This window comes from Oncorhynchus tshawytscha, linkage group LG16, assembly GCF_018296145.1.
Source record: "Oncorhynchus tshawytscha isolate Ot180627B linkage group LG16, Otsh_v2.0, whole genome shotgun sequence".
Lineage (NCBI taxonomy): Eukaryota > Metazoa > Chordata > Actinopteri > Salmoniformes > Salmonidae > Oncorhynchus > Oncorhynchus tshawytscha.
The window spans coordinates 44731243-44753920 of NC_056444.1; the positions used below are offsets into that span (position 1 = coordinate 44731243).

General features: G+C 42.0%; 1 protein-coding gene across 1 annotated transcript in view; it reads right to left on the reverse strand.

The window, feature by feature from the left end:
• The window catches only part of LOC112215726 (solute carrier family 12 member 5), a 98706-nt gene extending 78910 nt beyond the window's left edge, over positions 1 to 19796 (reverse strand). The window contains exon 1 of the mRNA XM_024375052.2: positions 19321 to 19796. Within this exon, the coding sequence (XP_024230820.1) occupies positions 19321 to 19375 (55 nt within the window). The 5' untranslated portion in view covers positions 19376 to 19796. The remainder of the gene's footprint in view (positions 1 to 19320) is intronic.
• Between the last annotated feature and the right edge of the window lie 2882 nt (positions 19797 to 22678).

Below are 22678 nucleotides of genomic sequence, written 5' to 3' on the forward strand. Positions count from 1 at the left end.
CATTCTGCATTAGTGTATGGGCAATCACGCACATTGATTAAGATCCAAAACACTGTGATAGGCTGGTGACATCTGGCAAGCAGATTACGCCAATTCAGAGAGAGAGCGATGGGGGAAAGAGGGAGAGAGAGAGAGAGAGAGCGAGAGAGAGAGAGGCAAAGACAAAGACACAAACAAAGACAGAGACACAGATAGACAGACAGGGACAAAGGTAAAGAGTCTGAGAGACAGATAAGGACAGGCAGATGCCTCTGGTCAGGCCCACTAACCTTGGGATGGAAATGTTTCATTTATTTTCATTATTCAACCTAATACTCTAATACCTAATGATGCCACCGTTCATCATTTACCTGGGAGTGTGCAGAGATGACGTGTTGGGGAGCAACTTCAAGTATGGGTAGCTGCAGCCCAATAAGGGGACTGGACTATGGGCAAGTAGACGTGTCGAAAGTGAGTGGGCGTATGGAAAGCGAATCAGATAATTGGGCAGATTTGTTGCCACTCAAGACCGTTTTGCATGGCTAAGTGGTCTGCACGACGAGATGATAAGTGCACCGGTGTATCGACCTATCTGCCGACTTGCTTCTTACTGGGTGTCACAGTCGTGTCACCAGCGGTAGCGCGAATGTGTATTTTTTTTATTTTTATCTCACAGACTTTTTATTCATGTGGGATAGCAGCCTACACAAGAAAATACTAACATTGATAACCATCTAGATGTCACCTCGATATATACACTACATAGCGTACATTGAAAACCTAGATGGGTATGGACAGAAATTGCTTGCCATTTCCTTCTACCTTTCCAGTCACCCATTGTCTGTCAATAGAAGTTCCTAATTTGTCCACTGGATGTCAACTAAAAGTATGTGGACACCTGCTCGTCGAACATCTCATTCCAAAATCATGGGCATTAATATGGAGGTTAAATATGGTGGTGGTCCCCCCTTTGCTGCTATAACACCCTCCATTCTTCTGGGAAGGCTTTCCACTAGATGTTGGAACATTGCTGCGGAGGCTTTCTTCCACTCAGTCACAAGAGCATTAATGAGTTTGGGCACTGATGTTGGGCGATTAAGCATGGCTCGCAGTCCAATTCATCCCAAAGGTGTTCGATGGAGTTGAGGTCAGGTCTCTGTGCAGGTCAGTCAAGTTCTTCCACACCGATCTTAACAAACCATTTCTTTATGGACCTCGCTTCGTGTACAGGGCCATTGTCATGCTGAAACAGGAAAGGGCCTTCCCCAAACTGTTGCCACAAAGTTGGAAGCACAGAATCATCTAGAATGTAATTGTATGCTGTAGCATTAATATTTCTCTTCACTGGAACTAAGGTGCCTAGCCTGAACCATAAAAAACAGCCACAGACCAGTATTCCTCCTCCACCAAACTTAAAAGTTGGCACTATGTAATGCAGAGGTAGCATTTTCCTGGTATCCGCTAAACCCAGATTCGTCCGTCGGACTGCCAGATGGTGAAGCATGATTCATTACCCCAAAGAACACGTTTCCACTGCTCCAGCGTCTAATGGCAGCAAGCTTTACACCCCTCCAGCCAATGCTTGGCATTGCACATGGTGATCTTAGACTTGTGTGCGGCTGCTCGGCCACGGAAACCCATTTCATGAAGCTCCCAACGAACAGTTCTTGTGCTGATGTTGCTTCCAGAGGCAGTTTGGAACTCGGTAGTGAGTGTTCCAACCGAGGACAGGCGATTTTTACACTCTACGCACTTCAGCACTCAGCGGTCCCATTCTGTGAGCTTGTGTGAACTACCACTTAGCGGCTGAGCAGTTGTTGTTCCTAGATGTTTCCACTTAACAGCATTTACAGTTGACCGTTCTAGCAGTGCAGAAACTTGATGAACTGATTGTTGGAAAGGTGGCATCTCATGACGGCGCCACGTTGAAAGTCACTGAGCTCTTTAGTAAGGCCATTCTGCTGCCAATGTTTGTCTATGGTGATTGCATTGCTGTATGCTCAAGTTTATGCACCTGTCAGCAACAGGTGTGGCTGAAATAGACGAATCCACTAATTTGAAGTGGTGTCCACATTCTTCTGTATATGTAGTGTACATACAGTCTACTACCCAATGGGGAGGGCAGGAAAGGCAAGAACACAGGGACACAGTACCCTTCGCTCCATCTTGACAAGTACTACTATCTGGCAACGCCATGGGAAGTAGCTACCTTCGTAGCCAATATCAGGGTGACAGTCACAGTACAACGCTTGAAGCAACAGTACACAAACAATAATCAGTTTAATAATTGAAAATTATTTGTGTAAAACTAACTTTGAAAAACAACTCAGACTCATTCTCTGGCTTAAAAACAGAAGTCCAAACTCTTGTGTTACGGTATCTCAATGTGCAGTAGTTTCCTGGTAAGAAACAGAAGAACCTATAGCAGAGCACTTGACACACCCACTCCTTTCAACACACCCACTACTTTCCTTTTGACACACCCACTCCTTTCCACACACCCACTACTTTCCTTTTGGCACACCCACTCCTTTCAACACACCCACTACTTTCCTTTTGACACACCCACTCCTTTCCACACACCCACTACTTTCCTTTTGACACACCCACTCCTTTCCACACACCCACTACTTTCCTTTTGACACACCCACTCCTTTCCACACACCCACTACTTTCCTTTTGACACACCCACTCCTTTCCACACACCCACTACTTTCCTTTTGACACACCCACTCCTTTCCACACACCCACTACTTTCCTTTTGGCACACCCACTCACCCATACGCCGGTCGCCATATTGTGATGCAGCTACCCTCTTTTCAGCAATTTCATTAAAGCAATCCACTTGAACATCCTAGAGCCATACAAAATATAATTTGCGTGTTTCTGAGCACCTCTAAGACGAATGATACCTACTAATGGTCTACTTACTTGAGACAGAAGTGAAAGTAGTTAGGTTGTTCAGGGAGGATGGGTGGGTGTAATTCATGACAGTCTAGCAATCCAAAGGTTGCACGTTCAAGTAGCATCGGGGTCAACTGTAGCATTTTAGCTAACCCTTATTCTAAACCTAACCCAATTCAACTAACCTGCTACCCAAATTCAACATTTGTTGTTTTAGTTCTCTTAACCTTTTGTGGTTAATTCTCCTAACCATTAACCATTAACATAAATTCTCTTTGTTGTTATGGCAAAACAAGAAACTTGGTTTCAGATGATGAAGCACAATACTATCCCACTGGTCACACCCCATCATTTCAATGTGGATAATTGGGTAATATTTGGTTGAGATGTTGATCATTGTGATTACAACTTATATGTGTAACGTCTGCTTCCAACTCATACTCTCATACATGTAAATCCCCTGAACGCAGCTCACTTTCCAGCCAACTTTCCAGCTCACACTCTCACACACATCTGGACCCTCTCTTTCTAAAATTGTCAGCCAAAATTGTGGCAACCACTATTACTAGCCTATTCAAACTCTCTTTCGTATCGTCTGAGATCCCCAAAGATTGGAAAGCTGCCGCGGTCATCCCCCTCTTCAAAGGGGAGACACTCTAGACCCAAACTGTTACAGACCTATATCATCCTCTCCTGCCTTTCTAAAATCTCCGAAAGCCAAGTTAATAAACATATCACCAACCATTTTGAATCCCACCGTACCTTCTCCGCTATGCAATCTGGTTTCCGAGCTGATCATGGGTGCACCTCAGCCACGCTCAAGGTCGTAAACGATATCATAACCACCATCGATAAAAGACAGTACTGTGCAGCCATCTTCATCAACCTGGCCAAGACTATCGACTCTGTGAATCACCTCACTCTTATCAGTAGACTCAATAGCCTTGGTTTCTCAATTGACTGCCTCACCTGGTTCACAAACTACCTCTCAGCTAGAGTTCAGTGTGTCAAATCGGAAGGCCTGTTGTCCGGACCTCTGGCAGTCTCTATGGGGGTGCCACAGGGTTCAATTCTCAGGCCGACTCTTTTCTGTGCATATATCAATGATGTCGCTCTTGCTGCGGGTGATTCTCTGATCCACCTCTACGCAGACGATACCATTCTGTATAAATCTGGCCCATCTTTGGACACTGTGCTAACAAACCTCCAAATCGAGCTTCAACGCCATACAACACTCCTTCCGTGGCCTCCAACTGCTCTTAATGCTAAGTTCATGCTCTTCAACCGATTGCTGCCCGCACCCTCCCGTTCCTACTAGCATCACTATGCTGGACGGTTCTGACCTAGAATATGTGGACAATTACAAATAGCCAGGTGTCCGGTTAGACTGTAAACTCTCCTTCCAGGCTCACATTAGCCTTTTACGACTAGGCGGCGATATTTAAATTTTTGGATGAAAAACGTTCCCGTTTTAAACAAGATATTTTATCACGAAAAGATGCTCGACTATGCATATAATTGACAGCTTTGGATAGAAAATACTCTGACGTTTCCAAAACTGCAAAGATATTGTCTGTGAGTGCAACAGAACTGATGTTATAGGCGAAACCCAGATAAAAATCCAATCAGGAAGTGCCGCATTATTTGAAACCGCCTCATACCAATGACTCCTTATATGGCTGTGAATGAGCTACGAATGAGCTTATGTTTTCTACGTATTCCCCAAGGTGTCTACAGCATTGTGACGTCTTTTTACGCATTTCTGTTGAAGAATAGCCGTAAGGGACCACATTTAGCAAGTGGTCACATGATGTCTCCCGCAGAAAATCTTGCGTAAAATACTGAGGTAGCCATTTTTCCAATCGCTTCTTATGAGAAACCAATTGCCTCGACGGATATATTATTGAATATATATGTTAAAAACACCTTGAGGATTGATTCTAAACAGCGTTTGCCATGTTTCTGTCGATATTATGGAGCTAATTTGGAAAAATGTTTGGCGTTGTAGTGATAGCATTTTCCGGTCGATTTCTCAGCCAAGCATGATGAACCAACGGGAGCTATTTCGCCAAGAAAAATAATATTTTTGGAAAAAAGGAACATTTGCTATCTAACTGGGAGTCTCCTGAGTGAAAACATCCGAAGTTCTTCAAAGGTAAATGATTTAATTTTATTGCTTTTCTTATTTTCGTGAAAATGTTGCCTGCTGCCAGCAGAGCCTAGCATAGCATTATGCCATGATAAACTTACACAAATGCTTGTCTAGCGTTGGCTGTAACGCATTTGAAAATCTGAGATAACAGTGTGATTAACAAAAGGCTAAGCTGTGTCTCAATATATTTCATTTGTGATTTTCATGAATAGGAACATTTTCTAGGGGTATTTATGTCCGCTGCGTTATGCTAATTCATTTGAGGCTATGATTACGCTCCCAGATCCGGGATTGCTAGTCGCAAAAGCATCTCCAATCCAAAATTAAATCTAGAATTGGCTTCCTATTTCGCAACAAAGCCTCCTTCACTCATTCTGCCAAACATACCCTCGTAAAAGTGACTATCCTACCGATCCTTGGCTTCGGCGATGTCATTTATAAAACAGCCCCCAACACTCTACTCAGCAAATTGGATGCAGTCTATCACAGTGCCATCCGTTTTATCACCAAAGCCCCATATATGACCCACCACTGCGACCTGTATGCTCTTTTTTGCTGGCCCTCACTACATATCCGTTGCCAAACCCACTGGCTCCAGGTCATCTATAAGTGTTGCTAGGTAAAGCCCCGCCTTAGCTCACTGGTCACCATAGCAACACCCACCCGTAGCATGCACTCCAACAGGTATATTGCACTGGTCATCCCCAAAGCCTACACTTCCTTTGGCTGCCTTTCTTTCCAGTTTTCTGCTGCCAATGACTGGAACGAATTGCAAAAATCTCTGAAGCTGGAATCTTATATCTCCCTCCCTAACTTTAAGCATCAGCTGTCTGAGCAGCTTACCGATCGTGGTACCTGTACACAGCCAATCTGTAAATAGCACACCCAACTACCTCATCCCCATATTTTTATTTTTTTATTTTTTTTATTTCACCTTTATTTAACCAGGTAGGCTAGTTGAGAACAAGTTCTCATTTGCAACTGCGACCTGGCCAAGATAAAGCATAGCAGTGTGAACAGACAACACAGAGTTACACATGGAGTAAACAATTAACAAGTCAATAATACAGTAGAAAAAAGGGGCGTCTATATACATTGTGTGCAAAAGGCATGAGGAGGTAGGCGAATAATTACAATTTTGCAGATTAACACGAGTGATAAATGATCAGATGGTCATATACAGGTAGAGATATTGGTGTGCAAAAGAGCAGAAAAGTAAATAAAAAAAACAGTATGGGGATGAGGTGGGTAAAAATGGGTGGGCTATTTACCGATAGACTATGTACAGCTGCAGCGATCGGTTAGCTGCTCAGATAGCAGATGTTTGAAGTTGGTGAGGGAGATATTATTACTTACCCTCTTGCTCTTTTCCACCCCAGTATCTCTGCTTGCACATTCATCATCTGCACATCTATCACTTCAGTATTAATGCTAAATTGTAATTATTTTCACCTCTAGGGCCTATTTATTGCCTCACCTCCCTACTTTTCTACATTTGCACACACTGTGCATAGATTTTTCTATTTTTCTTTTCTTTTGTGTTATTGACTGTATGTTTTTTTATGTGTAACTCTGTGTTGTTTTTGTTGCACTACTTTGCTTTATCTTGGCCAGGTCGCAGTTGTAAATGAGAACTTGTTCTCAACTGGCGTACCTGGTTAAATAAAGGTGAAATAAATAAATAAACACATAGATCCCCTGAACGCAGCTCACTCTCCAGATCCCAATCACCCAAAATCTGATCACCTGTTCACACACCTGTACGTCATTATCACACTATTTAGTTCCGTTCTTTGCACCCCATCTTTGTGAGGTATTGTTTGTTTTTGACACACTTCTCTTCGGAGCTCTGTTTTCCCCGTGATTTATGCCTCCCGTGTATGATAGTTTTTGCCTGCCTCACTATTGACACCTTTTGCCTATTCCCTGCCTGTACCTTAGCCTGTCGGATATCCTGTTACTCACCTATTGCCTGATCTCCCGGACAACGTTACTAGCCTTTTCCCTACCAGTACTGTTGCCTTTTGGACCCCCTGTGTATAACCTTCTGCCTGCCCCTGGAACCAGCTACCTGCCTCCTCCTGCGGTACTTTACATTAAGCATGCAGAATACCACTGTCACGACTTCTGCCGAAGTCGTTGCCTCTCCTTGTTCGGGCGGTGCTCGGCGTTCGACGTCACCGGTCTTCTAGCCATCATTGATCCTTTTTTTCATTTTCCATTGGTTTTGTCTTGTCTTCCCACACACCTGTTGTCAATCCCATTCATTACCTGTTGTGTATTTAACCCTCTGTTTCCCCTCATGTCTTTGTCAGAGATTGTTATTGTCAGTGTAGTGTAATTGTTTGTATAGGTGCGCGTCAGGTCCTCGTACCCATGTTTTGTGTTTATGTACATAGTGTTATGGAGCATACTCCGTGGACTTTATTAAAAGACTCCATTTTACACTCCATTTGACTCTCCTGCGCCTGACTTCCCTGCCACCTATTACACCTATGCATGACAACCACATTACTTCAAACGCTGTGTAATGAATTTCTGTTGTTGATAAAGACAGAATATTATTATCCAAAGAAGATTACACAGGAAAGACCAGTTGTCTTGAAAATGTAGATGTGATTTTCAAGTTCTGAGTTCAAGGCTGCGTCATGCTTCTTTGCAGAAACAGTAAGTAGTTGCAGAACATACAGTTGAAGCCGGATGATTACATACACTTAGGTTGGAGTCATCAAAACTCCTTTTTCAACCACTCCACTATTTTTTTTGTTGACAAACTATAGTTTTGGCAAGTTGGCATGCCACAGTCATTTTTCTAACAATTGTTTACAGACAGATTATTTCACTGTATCACAATTCCAGTGGGTCAGAAGTTTACATACACTAAGTTGACTGTGCCTTTAAACAGCTTGGAAAATTCCAGAAAATTATGTCACGGCTTTAGAAGCTTCTGATAGGCTAATTGACATCATTTGAGTCAATTGGAGGTGTACTTGTCGAGGCTTACCTTCAAACTCGGTGCCTCTGCTTGACATCATGGGAAAATCAAAAGAAATCAGCCAATACCTCCGAAAAAAATTTGGAGACCTCCACAACTCTGGTTCATTCTTGGGAGCATCGTCCAAATGCCTGAAGGTAGCACGTTCATTGTACAAACAATAGTATGTAAGTATAAACACCATGGGACCACGCAGCCGTCATACCACTCATCAAGGAGACGCGTTCTGTCTCCTAGAGATGAACGTACTTTGGTGCGAAAAGTGCAAATGAATCCCAGAACAACAGCAAAGGACCTTGTGAAGATGCTGGAGGAAACAGGTACACAAGTATCTATATCCACAGTAAAATGAGACTTATATCGACATAACCTTAACCATAACTCCTCAAGGAAGAAGCCACTGCTCCAAAACTGCCATAAAAATCCAGACTACGGTTTGCAACTGCACATGGGGACAAAGATCATACTTTTTGGAGAAATGTCCTTTCTGGTCTGATGAAACAGAAATAGAATTGTTTGGCCATAATGACCGTCGTTTTGTTTGGAGGTTATAAGGGGGAGGCTTGCAAGCCAAAGGACACCATCCCAACCGTAAAGCACAGGGGTGGCAGCATCATGTTGTGGGGGTGCTTTGCTGCAGGAGGGACTGGTGCACTTCACAAAAAAGGATGGCATCATGAGGTAGGAAAATTATGTGGATATATTGAAGCAACATCTCAAGACATCAGTCAGGAAGTTAAAGCTTGGTCGCAAATGTGTCTTCCAAATGGACAATGACCCCAAGCACACTTCCAAAGTTGTGTCAAAATGGCTTAACAATTTAATGGCAATGCTACCAAATTCTAATTGAGTGTATGTAAACTTCTGACCCACTGGGAATGTGATGAAAGAAATAAAAGCTGAATTAAATCATTCTCTCTTCTATTATTCTGACATTTCACATTCTTAAAATAAAGTGGTCATCCTAACTGACCCAAGACAGGAATGGTGAAAAACTGAGTTAATGTATTTGGCTAAGGTGTATGTAAACTTTTGACTTCAACTGTAGGTGAATCTAAGTTTAGCAACATGTATAATAGATGACATCAAGCCTCGCTACCTTATGGTGTACTTATGGTCTTTACATGTATTTGTAGGTATACATGTTTATACATATTTTAAATGCCAAACGTTCATATATTTGCAATTATGGAATGCCCTCAAAATTGTATTTTGGGAGCTGGTGACAGACAGATGCTATCACAGTTGTGTTGCAGGTGTCACTAGTCTCCTGTCTGCCTGTCCTTGTCTAAGTGGAGTGGGTCAGAATGATCACCAGGTGGTACACACCTGTTGTTGGGTCTGTTGGAACTGACAGATTAAACAGGGGCTGGAACCATGGAACCATGTCACATGGAATGTAGATAAGAACACGCTATGGGCTAGCATTCATTCACCCTCCTAATGTTGAGTCTCCCTCGTAAGCAATGTGGCAGTGTGACCATGGCATCAGTGTTGTCAATGTGTGACACTCCATTTAGGATGATATGTTACATTATGAATGGCGTATCATGCGAATTTGAGTATAGTATCACACATCTTACCCGGTTGTGCAATAGCATGCGAATTGGATTGTCATTGATAGTACTGTATATTTTGGAGGACGTATCCCACTGGGAACAAACTGGTTACGTTGTTAAACGTAATTTGTTAACGTATTGTGATGTAAGAATAAACTGTTGTTCTGAGGGTGAAATTTCAACCACAGGATTATGTCACCATGGTAACCAAATGTCAACATAGACAAACCTTGTATAAAGTGTGTTGAATTTAAAACGTCAGATCTTCAACATTAAATCCACTATCAGAAAATAAACTATAGACTGGGCAGCACCTCTTACTGGAGAGTTGATATATCTACAGCTATCCATTTGGTCTACCATCCAGGGTTTAATCAAGCCCAGCCCTGCATACAGTAGCTATGATATTTGTCACTGTGCTATCATGAGAATGATTGTTGAGAGAACCACACCTAAAAACTAAATATATTCACTGTTGCAATCAAAGTCATTCCAAATGGTAGTTTTAACATGGAAAAAGAATAATTAATCAATTCTGCTATTTAGGCATATATACCATTTGGAAAGTCATAAACTGCCATTGTTTCAATTCAACCCAGAGATCAGAAAATAAATAGACAACAGGCCTAGGGTTTCAAGCTCTGGTTGATTTCAAATCATATTTTGTGATACAGTATTTAACTGTGTTTGGTGGCAACACAATCAAATATCAACAATATCAACATATCTTCTGCTTGGATAGTTCCATCTGTGCCACTAACTTAGTCTGGGTTTAATTCCAGTTTGTTTACAAATGAGTAAATAATATGTTGGATTCACATCTCCAACTCAACCAAAAATCTAAGTTAGAGAATTGTCACGTTCTGACCTTAGTTCTTTTGTTATCTCTTTGTTTTAGTATGGTCAGGGCGTGAGTTGGGTGGGTTGTCTATGTTCCTTTTTCTATGATTTGGGATTTCTGTGTTTGGCCTGGTATGGTTCTCAATCAGAGGCAGCTGTCATTCGTTGTCCCTGATTGAGAACCATACTTAGGTAGCCTGGTTTCACTTTTGAGTTGTGGGTGATTATGTTTCCCGTGTCTGTACCACACGGGACTGTTTCGATTTTCGTTTGTTCATTCACAGTGTTATTTTGTATTTTGGTAGTGTTCAGTTTTACATATTAAAATGGACACTTACCACGCTGCGCATTGGTCCTCCGATCCTTCCTACTACTCTTCGTCAGAAGAACATTGGATGTTCTTCACCCATCTCATTTTCTTTTAGATCATAGACTGTGATAGCACATTGGAAATTCAACACATTTTTGGCTGTCTTTTTGAGTGGTCCATGTTGTAATGAACACGAGGGAGACCGAGAGCTGGTTTCAAGCGCAGGGCGCAGCAGGTGTTTAAATGCTTTAAGTGTTTGTATCTGGATTTCTACAATTTATAGTTGGTTTGGGGTTTTTAAGTCAGTGACATTTGGAGATACTGATATTTTTAAATATTGCCCCAGGTATTTTGTAGAATTTACTGATGGTCTCCATCTAGCCCCATAGGGATATCGAATGTCAAACTAAATTCACCATGGGGATGTCGATTGTGTCACATGCAGCTGAGCTCCGAACTGATGATTGCCTGGGTGCTGCCAACCCACACACCCTTTTTTCCTACCATCTCGCAAATCTCAGTTTTGGACGAGACTGACATCATGGCGAAATTATCTTTTTACACATTGTCGTCAATTTAATAAATGTCTCTGACTCATATTGACGCCACATTGGCCATTTTAGAAATGAAAAGTTGCTTTTTAGGGGCAGTCACTCTTTCAATAGACATGGGGGCCTCAGACTGGGCTCTGCCTGGGGCCTCCAAGTCAAGTCCTGTGTGTGTGTTTGCGGGTGAGGTTAACCAGGTAGAATACAGTGTTCTGGGGCATATGCAGTAATATTTAGATCACTGCAGACAGAAAGGTGATGTATACTGTGAAGAACATATAGTTCACATTCTGTATCCTGAATCAGAGTAAAAGGGAGACATTTTTTGAAAAAGAGGGAGAGTAAGCGAGGAGAGGATAATGACCTTTCCATCTGACTGTAATTGGTGAAAATCAATGTGTATCAAGACCGAAAGATGTTTAAGGGAATTAAATCGGAGTTTACAAGAAGTGAGATTGATAAACAAAAAAATACACTTGGCCTTCAGATGGATGCACTTAGCTTGGATTTATGAGTTTACATAATTTATTCTGTAGAGATAGGCAATAGGGTCCTTAAAAACCTGATTGGATGTTTTGCTATGTGGTTCACTGCGCCAGTATAAGATAATCTATTGACTTCTTTAGTAATGCATACTCTCATAAATTCAAAGCTGCAAACATGTAACACAATGCTGTTTAATTAGCCAATGACGAGTGTTGCTGCATTATGCACGTATCAGCTAGCTTGGGGGATTAGGTACATCAGAACTCTGTTGCGTGGGATGGGAGAGGGAAGATCATGTACTAGAGCAGTCGATACAGAAATGGAGTGAATTAAAGTGTTTCTGATGTGCGAGCACATTCCAGAAGAGAGCCTTCCGTCCTCTCTCCTCACCTTAGCGCCAGTCCCATTGATAGACTATTGATTAGCCCCCAACGTGTCAATTTGTATTGCTGCTTGGCAATGTGTTAAGACTGCAAACTGCCTCATTATCCCACTGTTTGGCATAATGATGTATTTCAAATGTTGGATTGAAAACAAAAGGTCACGCTCCACCTGTGAGCTGTGTCTGACACCCAAACAACTAGAGGTTGGTGCATTTCCCAGTCTCGTATCTACACAGGAAACAATGGACAATTCTGGTGTGGATGGGCAGTGAGAACATGTGGATTCAATGACTATGTCCTGTACTGACTTTGTTTCACTGTAAATTGTGGGTGCAGGATGTGATGCACATATATCTTCTGCACTGTACATTCAAATGCATATTCTGCGCTCTAAATGTTGAGACATAAGTGTTGAGACAGAAACTTGAAGACCTATCCTCAAGTGTGTGTGTGGGGGGGGGGAGACTTCGAGAGGTATTTCAACTTTCAATTTCACAGTTGCCCTTCTAGATTGTGTATCAGCTAGCTAGCTGTGTCTTTCCCAGAACTGTTTGTGCTGATATTATAATAATAATAGAGAAGTAATTATCTGGGATCACACGCAGGGGACAAATGGAGCCACATGCAGTCAGGCTGTGATATAACCAAAGCATAGATCAGAGTACAGGAGGAGAAGGTAGGTGAAGAAAGGAGTGACTCAGGCTACTCTCTCTCTCTCTCCCTCCCTCCCTCCCATCCCATTTCTGTTTCTGTGTTATGTCATCTGCCTCTCTGTCTCCCTCTTATTCTATACCTGTTTCTCTCTTCATCTCTATGAGAAGATGCATAAAATACTAACTGAACAATCTGAGCTATGTCTGTATGTTCTTCAATGGCCTCAAGTACATTACCATTACCATTAAACAGTGGCACAAATCACTCCTGATATGAGATTCATGTGTATTTCTCCACAGGACCCTGAAAACTGGTGAGACGCAGCTGAACAATCCTTTACCCCCAGAGATAACAATCTGTCTGCTGGTCTGACAGCGGGCCAAGGCTTATTTATCAAGTGTATCAATTTCCATTTGTCTTGCCATTACACTCTTCTGTGGCTGTCCACTTACTCCCTAGTCATTTTAACAAACGTGTCAAATGAAACCCGTGTCATCAGATTTTGCCTCTCTCTCTATCTCTCTCTCTCTCTCTGTGTCGATCTGAAATGTATTTCAGAGCTGATTGGGAGAAATAAACCTCAGAAACAAGGATCGGGACCTCTCTAGTCACAGTCCCTCACCTTCCATTAGTATTAAGCTCAGAGCTACAAAAACATTTTTAATCACTGCTAAATAAAAACAAATACATGTCACTCTTTTACCAGGGAGGGACTTGCGTCAGCCGTTTCCGTCAAATAGAATAAGTACAGGTTGGAACCGAAGTAATGACTAGTTATATATTTAAACAGTCACCAAGCAATTACAATGAAGTAGATGGCACAGCCTGCTGTATAATTAAGATGTTTTTCTATATATATATATATATATATATATATATATATATATTCCCTCCATTTTCTACCTTTTATTGGCAATATACTATGAGGCAGATTGAATTAAACATTTGTGTCAGTGCAAAGTTTGCACCTGCTCTTTTCACAGTTTTTATGATTGTGATGCCTGTTATTGTTCCTTTCTGATAATAGCAGGTGCCAACATTCAATTGTGAATAAACCTTTCCAACAACATTGCATGCAAACAGGTGATAATATTGCATGACACCTATGGCAGTAGGTGTTAATGGGCCAAATTTGCCATGAAGATCTATTTGAAGTCTTAAATGTTTGAATGATGTTTGCTCTACTGAGGTGGGTGTTTAGTATATATGCTGGCTATTAACAGTTTGATTTGTCGTCCTGTCTTTGTGTCACAGCGGTGCAAATTAGCACCTTCTCTTGGAACATTAATCTTATGCTGTGTCAGTCCCATAACTCAGACTATTGACCATAACCTCTTAACTCATCAGAGGTGTGTGTGTGTGTGTGTGTTCTCAGCAACTCCAGGAGACCGCAGCAGGGTCAATGCTCACTGAGTTTCAAGTCAATAAACAGACAGTACATCTTCGCTGTTAATCCAATTTAAATTTTAGGGCTCTATTCCATCCGTATCGTGGAAGTTCAGCGTTACAGCCAGTGGCAACTCTTCAGAGGAGGAGGAAACAGAGGACCATGCGGAGAACCATAAATAATAAATCATACATTTTTTAAATCCTTTTTAGTTAAAACTTTACTAAATATATTCACATCACTAAACACCTGATTTAAACAAACTGTTATGCAATAAAGGTCCACAGTAGCCTCAGCATCACCTTCTAGGGTAGCACCATGGTGTAGCCAGGGGACAGCTATTTTCCATCCTCCTCTGGCTACATTGATTTCAACACAAAACCTAAGAGGTCGTGCTCCTCACCCCTTTCCATGGACCTACTGTACATGGTAATTATGATGACTTCTGGAGGAAGTCCTACAAATCAAAGATGTTGCAGTATGAACTAACATGTTGTCCATCCAATCAAAAGATCAGCAAATGAGCCTAGTACTACACATTTATGATTTAGAAGCCTGGTGATTTGGTGACATTGTTGGATAGATTAAGATTGAAATTGAGATTGTGAATAATGACAGTTGAGAATTTTTGGGATTTTATTACATTCAATTAGTTTCTTCAATCTACAGGAGATGGATTATATATTTCTTGCTTGTTTTTATTTTTGTGTTGTGTTAGCAAAGCATATTGAAATAAATTACACTAACTTCAGTAGCAAGTAGATAGATAGCTACCAGAGTGCCATTTTCTCTGCCAGAATGGCTAACTCTAACAATGTAGTGGATTTTATGTTGAAGAAGGCCTTTCATTCATTGACCTCAGATTCCAGCTTTTGGGAAAAAGCTGTATAGTTCATGTAATGGACGAAGGTCTGTGTATTCAAACTGCGCAACACAAGGAGAAGTTAGGAAGGAACAGGGATGTTTTCTCAAGCAGCTTATCGACACTACTGCATTTTTGGGCATGCAAGAGTTGGCTTTTACTTAGGGGCTCGATGAGAGGGGAAGTTTTGCTAACAAGGGCAACTACAAAGAGCTTGCAGAGGTAATTGCATGTTACAATGCTTTACTTGCCGAGTTTCTACTGTCTAGAGACTCAGCAAGTTTCTACATGTGGCCGTTTCTACTGTCTTCTCTGGGATGTAGATATCAATTCTGAATGATTTCATAGCTTCCATCGCATCATCCATCAAAAGTGAGATTAAAAGACAGGTTGATGCAGCATGTTTTTTGGCCCAACACGTGCTCAAGTGCACTTTCCACTTTCCTCTGGTATTTATTTAGCAAACCCGATTACATGACCGACACAAGCAAACATTTTCGGGGGGGCAGATAGCCTAGTGGTTCGAGCATTAAGCCAGTAACCGAAAGGTTGCTTGATTGAATCCCTGAGCTGACAAGCTAAAAACCTGTCGTTCTGCCCCTGAACAGGACAGTTAACAAACTATTCCCCCATAGGCCGTCATTTTAAATACGAATTTGTTCTTAACTGACTTGCCTAGTTAAATAAAGGTTCAAATGTAAATTTGAAATATATAACTGTTGCAGCAGTCTAGGCTACAACTAAACATTAGCAATCTGACATGCTGTATGGGATGAAAACAACATTTGGATCAACTGTATGATGCTAACAACAGCAGCTGCGTTCAGCCTATGCGCCCTGTCCACCTGGTCAGGGTAAACTAATTGGTAACATTTTTTATTTATACTGTAGTCCATTTGTTTGTATCAGGAGAAAATGCGAATGTGATCAAATTTGGTTTATATTCCAAATTGGGCTGGCTATGCTGCCTAGACATTTTCAATAAAAAACGATTAACTGGAATTAATCCATCAACACAATAGTGATGACATAGACTGTGAGTGAATTCTTTATTAGGCCTACAGTTGCATAGGCCTACATGATGCAAACATGCATAAAGCAATCTCAGCCCTGTAATTTCTATTGTCAATCAATTGTTGTCTCTGAGTCTGTGTAAAGGAAACCACCCTTTTAGTCTAGTCTAAATATAATTACTTAAGGTCGGTGCAGTTTGACAGGGTTTTCATCCTGCCCAGGGCCAGGAGTTTTTTTTAAACCATGTGACCTGATTAGGATAAACTGGTCCCATAGCCGTTATAAAACCTTTTTACAATTGATTAATCACTGTCATACCCTATAGGGTCCAATGTTTTATCTGGTTATTAACCTATGATGATGCCACTGTAATGGAATGTTTCTGCTATTTGTAGTCCCCTCCTGTTCCTGATTAAGAGGTGATGACCACTCGACTCTACTACCAGTGTCAACTTTCTCCTGCCATGAACTTAAGCCATGTCTCATGTGCCCTCTCATCCACTGGCACATCGAGATCATCCTGACGGGTTGCATCACTGTCTTGTATGGCAACTGCTCGGCCTCCGACCGCAAGGCACTTACAAAGGGTAGTGCGTAAGTCCCAGTACATCACCGGGGCCAAGCTTCCTGCCATCTAGCACCTCTATACCAGGTGGTGTCAGAGGAAGGCCCTAAAAATTGTCAAAGACTCCAGCCACCCTATTCATAGACTGTTCTCTCTGCTACCGCACAGCAAGCGGTACCAGAGCGCCAAGTCTAGGTCCTAGAGGCTTCTAAACAGCTTCTACCCCCAAGCCATAAGACTCCTGACATCTAGTCAAATAGCTACCCAAACTATTTGCAAACTGCAGGCCTTGTGACAAATGCCAAGTCAGGCAGTCAATCCAAAATATTACAGACCAGATCAACCCTTCATTGAAAAAGACATGAGTTGGACAGGGATTACGGCAACACTTTTTTTTATAACCCACCTGTATAATGCATTATGAATTAATTTATTGTTCCCTCTATCACACATGGTGCATTATAAGACTTGCTATAAGCATTCATAATGCATCACATAGCATTATGCATTATAAAACAAAAAATCCTTTAGAAATACATCAACGTTTATAATGCAGAAGGCTCATATGCTGATATATGCATGTTGCTGCAGTAGTTTTAATTGCCTAATGTTTTATTCCCTGTGCAGCACACATTTGGGCTCTCTGCCCATTCTATGCAACACCGGGTAATAATTTAACTTCAGACAATGACCAATGACAAGCCAAAAACCAGCCAGGACCACAAGAGTTCAATGAGAAACCCAGGAGAATTCAGAATGAGTTTAAAATGTGCACACACTCCTACACACACACACAAAAAAAACACATTGATGCAAGAATGTGCACACAAATGCACACACTCTAGGAAAGATAGTTTAGCAGGAATTTTACTATTCCTTGGTAACGTGAGATCCTAAAATCCCATACAGCTGGGGATTGAACATGACGCAGAGTTTGAGCATTTGCAGCAGACTGGGGGCAGGAGTAGAGAGAGAGAGAGAGAGATTTCCGCACAGCCTCATTTCAGCACCATGGACAGAGTCTAATCCCAGCAATGTGTGCAGTCCACTGTATTAACAAATGCAGTAGACTGGAACAGCATTGCATAGTTCCAGAGAACAACAGTATTCAGAACCAAGGACAGCGACTGTGTGAATACCAAGATTAATGCTTGCACCATGGAGGTAAGACTGCAGTGGCTTTGAAAGTGTTGCTTCACAATTTTAAATGTAAGTAGTTCAAAAGCATAATTGAAGTGTTCAGAAATAACATCAGCTTAATACATTTTGGGAAATCCCTGTGATTCATAATTAATTTGACTTATCAGCACATAATTAATCCTGTCTTGACAGCAGTGGTGAGCTGTAGAGCACACACGAATACGTGTACATGCAAAAACACACGCATGCACATGCATACACAGATGGAGCACAAACAACATGGAAAGTCTGTTTTTGCCCACATATGCATACTGTCAACCTCCATCAAAAGGCTTTTCAATATGATCCAAGATGACTGAAGTGTGAGCTCAATGTGAACACACACACACACACACACACACACACACACACACACACACACACTAACAGGGGCTATCAGGCTATCGTAATTCTCATCATGCCCCCTTGAGACAATATCCTTGATGGGGTGAGCCATCAGCATGAATGAGTTCTGTAGATCCCTGGAGTTGAATCTAAAGACAGGATTCCCCAGACGCTCTGTAGGGGTTGACTTTCTGCTCTGATCACTCTAAGCCTTATCATAGAGCAGAGAAAATGGCTATGACAAGAATACAATAATCTACAAGCAGAGGTTGAAAGCACTGCAAGCCACATCTGAAGGAAACAAGTTTCTCTGCAGGTACACAGAAACGTTACTGCACCGCTCTGGTGCAAAGACGCAGGGGTCGAGGAACGTCCTTCCTGCCAATGTATTTACTCAACTTCAGAAGAAAACTGAGGGATTATAGTCAAGGAAAAAAGGAAATGTTCTGAATGCTTGGCAAACGGACTGTGGTTGACATATGCATCCCCAGATAGTCCCTTCACCCAAACATGACTCTGCCTGGGAGCCAAGTGACAGTGCCATGAAGCAGACTGGTCCTCTGGCTACAGGAATACAATAATCTGCTGCTCCTCTCCTTTCCTCTTCTTCCCACTGAAACACCATTATTATTCCTGTCACTGCAGCCTTGCAGTAACAGCTACAGCTGAACACTGTAAATGCCAGTGGAGAAAGAGGAGTGCAGAGATACAGATACATTCCTCTGTCCATCCCTTTTTCTCTCTCTCTTTCTGTCTCCCTCTCTCTTTCTGTCTCTCTCTCTCTTTCTGTCTCTCTCTCCCTCTCTCTCTCCCTCTCTCTCTCTCTCTCTGTGTGTCTCTCTCTCTCTCTCTCTGTCTGTCTCTGTCGTGGAGTGACATTCACATGAGTGTTTGCACACCCCCACATATCCCTGAAAACAGACACACACTCACTCCCACAAACGGTATACTGTAACTTGCAAAGACACGCATTGTACTCACATGCACACATTCTTGAGCACACCTCCCCAAAAATACTGTTGCCATAAACACCTTATACTCCCCCTCACAAACACACTTATTATCCTCCCTCCCCTCCCACCTTCCAACACAAACACAGTCACCCCCACACACCCCCTCACACCCCCTCACATCTCTGTGATAGATTTCATCACTCACCCTGGCAGTTGGGTCCCCCCTCTCCCTCCTCGGTGTCTGTCAAGTTGTTTAGCATCCTCTCTTCCCCAGGCTGCTTTCTGTGGAGAGAGAGACACTGCTACTGCGCTAGCACTCTGCTCTTTGCTGGCTGACAACCAGAGCTCTGTGGGTTGGAGCCACGGCAGGGAAAGCAGCACGAATGACAAGAAGCACCTTTTTTATTTCTGCGGCTCACTGCCTTCCTGTCTCTCCCTCTTCCCTTCCCTCTCACGCTCGGAAAAAGAGCAGTGTAGAGAGGAGAGAGTCTTTTTCTCTGCAGATTTTTTTCTCTCCTACACTTCTTGTCCTCTTTTCCCTGGTGTGTTGCGTGATCTCTCTCTTTTCAGGAGGAGGATAAGGAGAGTGAGACAGGCTGTAGGGTATAGCTGATGATGGAGTGCCGGTCTCTCACTCACACGCACGATCCGTGCACTGCACAACTACGATCGCCCCCCAGTCGGCCTAAGCTGTTGACTAAATTCCTTGTGCATTCAAAACACATTATCTCTCTCTCATTCTCTCGCACACACACTCATCACCATCCACCATCTCATCACGAGAGAGAGAGAGAGAGAGAGAGAGAGAGAGAGAGAGAGAGAGAGCACATCAAATGGAGTTCTGCCTTCTGAGATTAAGCCTCTCTTTGTATGTTATTTTCAAATGCAAGACAATATTTAATTTCATTATTGATTATTTATCCCTCTTTTAATACATTTTTATCTACTTCGTTTCATGCCTGTATAGTTACTGTCAGTTATCTGCAGTAGGGCTGCAGGGTTTGTATAGCATTCTCTGAACCTAATAATTTGAAACTGAAAGCTTTCACCGTCACCAAGCTGTGGATGCACTGGTCTAACTGCTAATAGCCTGACAAGGTTAAGTTGAAAGATTACACTGGTTCACCAGCATCTTCAGTCAAAGGGTCATGACATTTCCAAAGAATCCCTCAAAGCATATTTATTTTGTATCTGTTCACAATGAGAAATGTACAGTTGAGATTCTAAATGACCTATGGAGGGAAACTCTTAGCCCTTACAGAAAAAAATCAAATCACATGATGAAAACATGTGGTTTTTGGAACACTTCACACGTGACATTTCCCATGTGAAAACATGTGGTTCACATATGTCTTGAGGTCGACATCAATTCTTACTGACCTCCAGGCATTGACCTGGAAATTATCTGATGACGTCAGACTCATTCTGAACAGATTGCAGCCTACCAGGATACTTGGTTTTCTTTCCCTTGGCAAATTAAGATTTATGCTAGGATCACTTAACTTCTCTAGGATAGTGGGCAGCATTCGGAATTTTGGATGAAAAGCATGCCCAAATTCAACTGCCTGCTACTCATCCTCAGAAGATAAGATATGCATATTATTAGTAGATTTGCATAGAGACCACTCTGAAGTTTCTAAAACTGTTTGAATCATGTCTGTGAGTATAACAGAACTTATTTAGCAGGCGAAACGCAGAGGACAAAGCCATTCAGTTTTTTTTGAAGTCACTCTCTTTTCAATGGTTTTCATTGGGAATCCAGATTTCTTAAGGGACCTTCTTGCAGTTCCTACCGCTTCCACTGTATGTCACCAGTCATTAGAAATTGGTTGAGGTTTTTCCTTTGTGTAATGAAGAAGTACGGCCATCCAGAACGAGGGTAACTTGAAGTGTACTGTTAGATAGAGGCGAGTGACCAGAAAGCTTGCTACAGTTTGTTTTCCTCCTGTATTGAACACAGATCATTTCGTCTTCAATTTTATCGATTATTTACATAAACAAATACCTAAAGTTGTATTACAAAGTAGTTTGAAATGTTTTGGCAAAGTTTACAGGTAACATTTGAGATATTTTGTAGTCACGTTGAGCAAGTTGGAACCAGTGTTTTTCTGGATCAAACGTGCCAAATAAATGGACATTGTCGACGGAATTAATCGAACAAAAGGACCATTTGTGATGTTTATGGGACATATTGGAGTGCCAACAAAAGAAGCTCGTCAAAGATAAGGCATGAATTATATCTTTATTTCTGCGTTTTGTGTCGCACCTGGAGAGTTGAAATATGCGTGTCAGTGTTTGTTTACTATGGTGCTATCCTCAGATAATAGCATTGTTTGCTTTTGCCGAATAGCCTTTTTGAAATCTGAAATGTTGGCTGGATTCACAACAAGTGTAGCTTTAATTTGGTATCTTGCATGTGTGATTTCATGAAAGTTAGATTTTTGTATAGTCATTTATTTGAATTTGGCGCTCTGCATTTTCACTGGCTTTTGGCCAGGTGTGACGCTATCGTCCCACATATCCCAGAGAGGGGGTTCGAGCAAAATTCCAGCCTCAGCCAAATTACTCTAAGGCCTTTTGACTCTACAGCTACAGTACTCACCGGTTTCTCCTCAGAGGTCCATAAGTCATCCCTGTAGACTGCCCGAAGCTGGTGCATAACAGCTGTAGACTTATCATGTCATTATCAATATAGGATAGTACCCGAAGCAACATACAGCGAATTAGGAACACCCTAGATATGACATTAGACAATGCCATGACAGGGTCATTTGCCAAGACCTTGGACGTATATAGAATACAGTCAAATTAGATGATTATGGTGTGGTAACTATATTATGTATATATTTTGTTTATGCCTTTATACCTTTTCATTTTATTTGATACTTAGGAAGTTATAGAGCCATAAACAAGTTCCCAATACAACCATAAGTTAGTGACACAATTCCGCTCATTTGGGAAGAAATGTAATTATATATTTTGTGAGTGTGTGTGCGTTGTTAACATCTGCCCAGATATACAGCCCAGGTCTACCAGCCTGGGCGACCAGACGACGGGTCCGGAACGCCGATCCCCAACCCGGACAGCCGCTGCCCATTCTTGTGGTGGACTGCTCTGTTGGCAGAAAGCCTACCAGGGTAAACCACCAGAGGGGGGCCGCAATGGTGATCACGAACCAGGACATCCCTTGGCCATTCATGTGGTGTGTTTCAGCTTTCAGAAAGCCTACCAGAGTAAACCACCAGAGGGGGCCACAAAGTGATCCACAACCAGGACATCCTGTGATCATTTTTATGTTGGGTTGCAATGTGCAGGATAATCACAAGATTGAACCCACCACAGGGGGACTGTCATGACTTTCCCTCCTGGGTGAGGATCAAAATAGAGCCCCCCCCCCTCTCCCTCCAGAGATGAAGGGGGGTAAGTTGGGCAGGTTGTATGACTTAATGACCGGTCGATAAACTTTCTCTCTCTTGCTTTTGCAGTATTGAGAATGGAATGAGTGTTACAACAGAAAGAGACTTTGCTGTACTTTGATATCAAACGATTGGACATTGAAACAA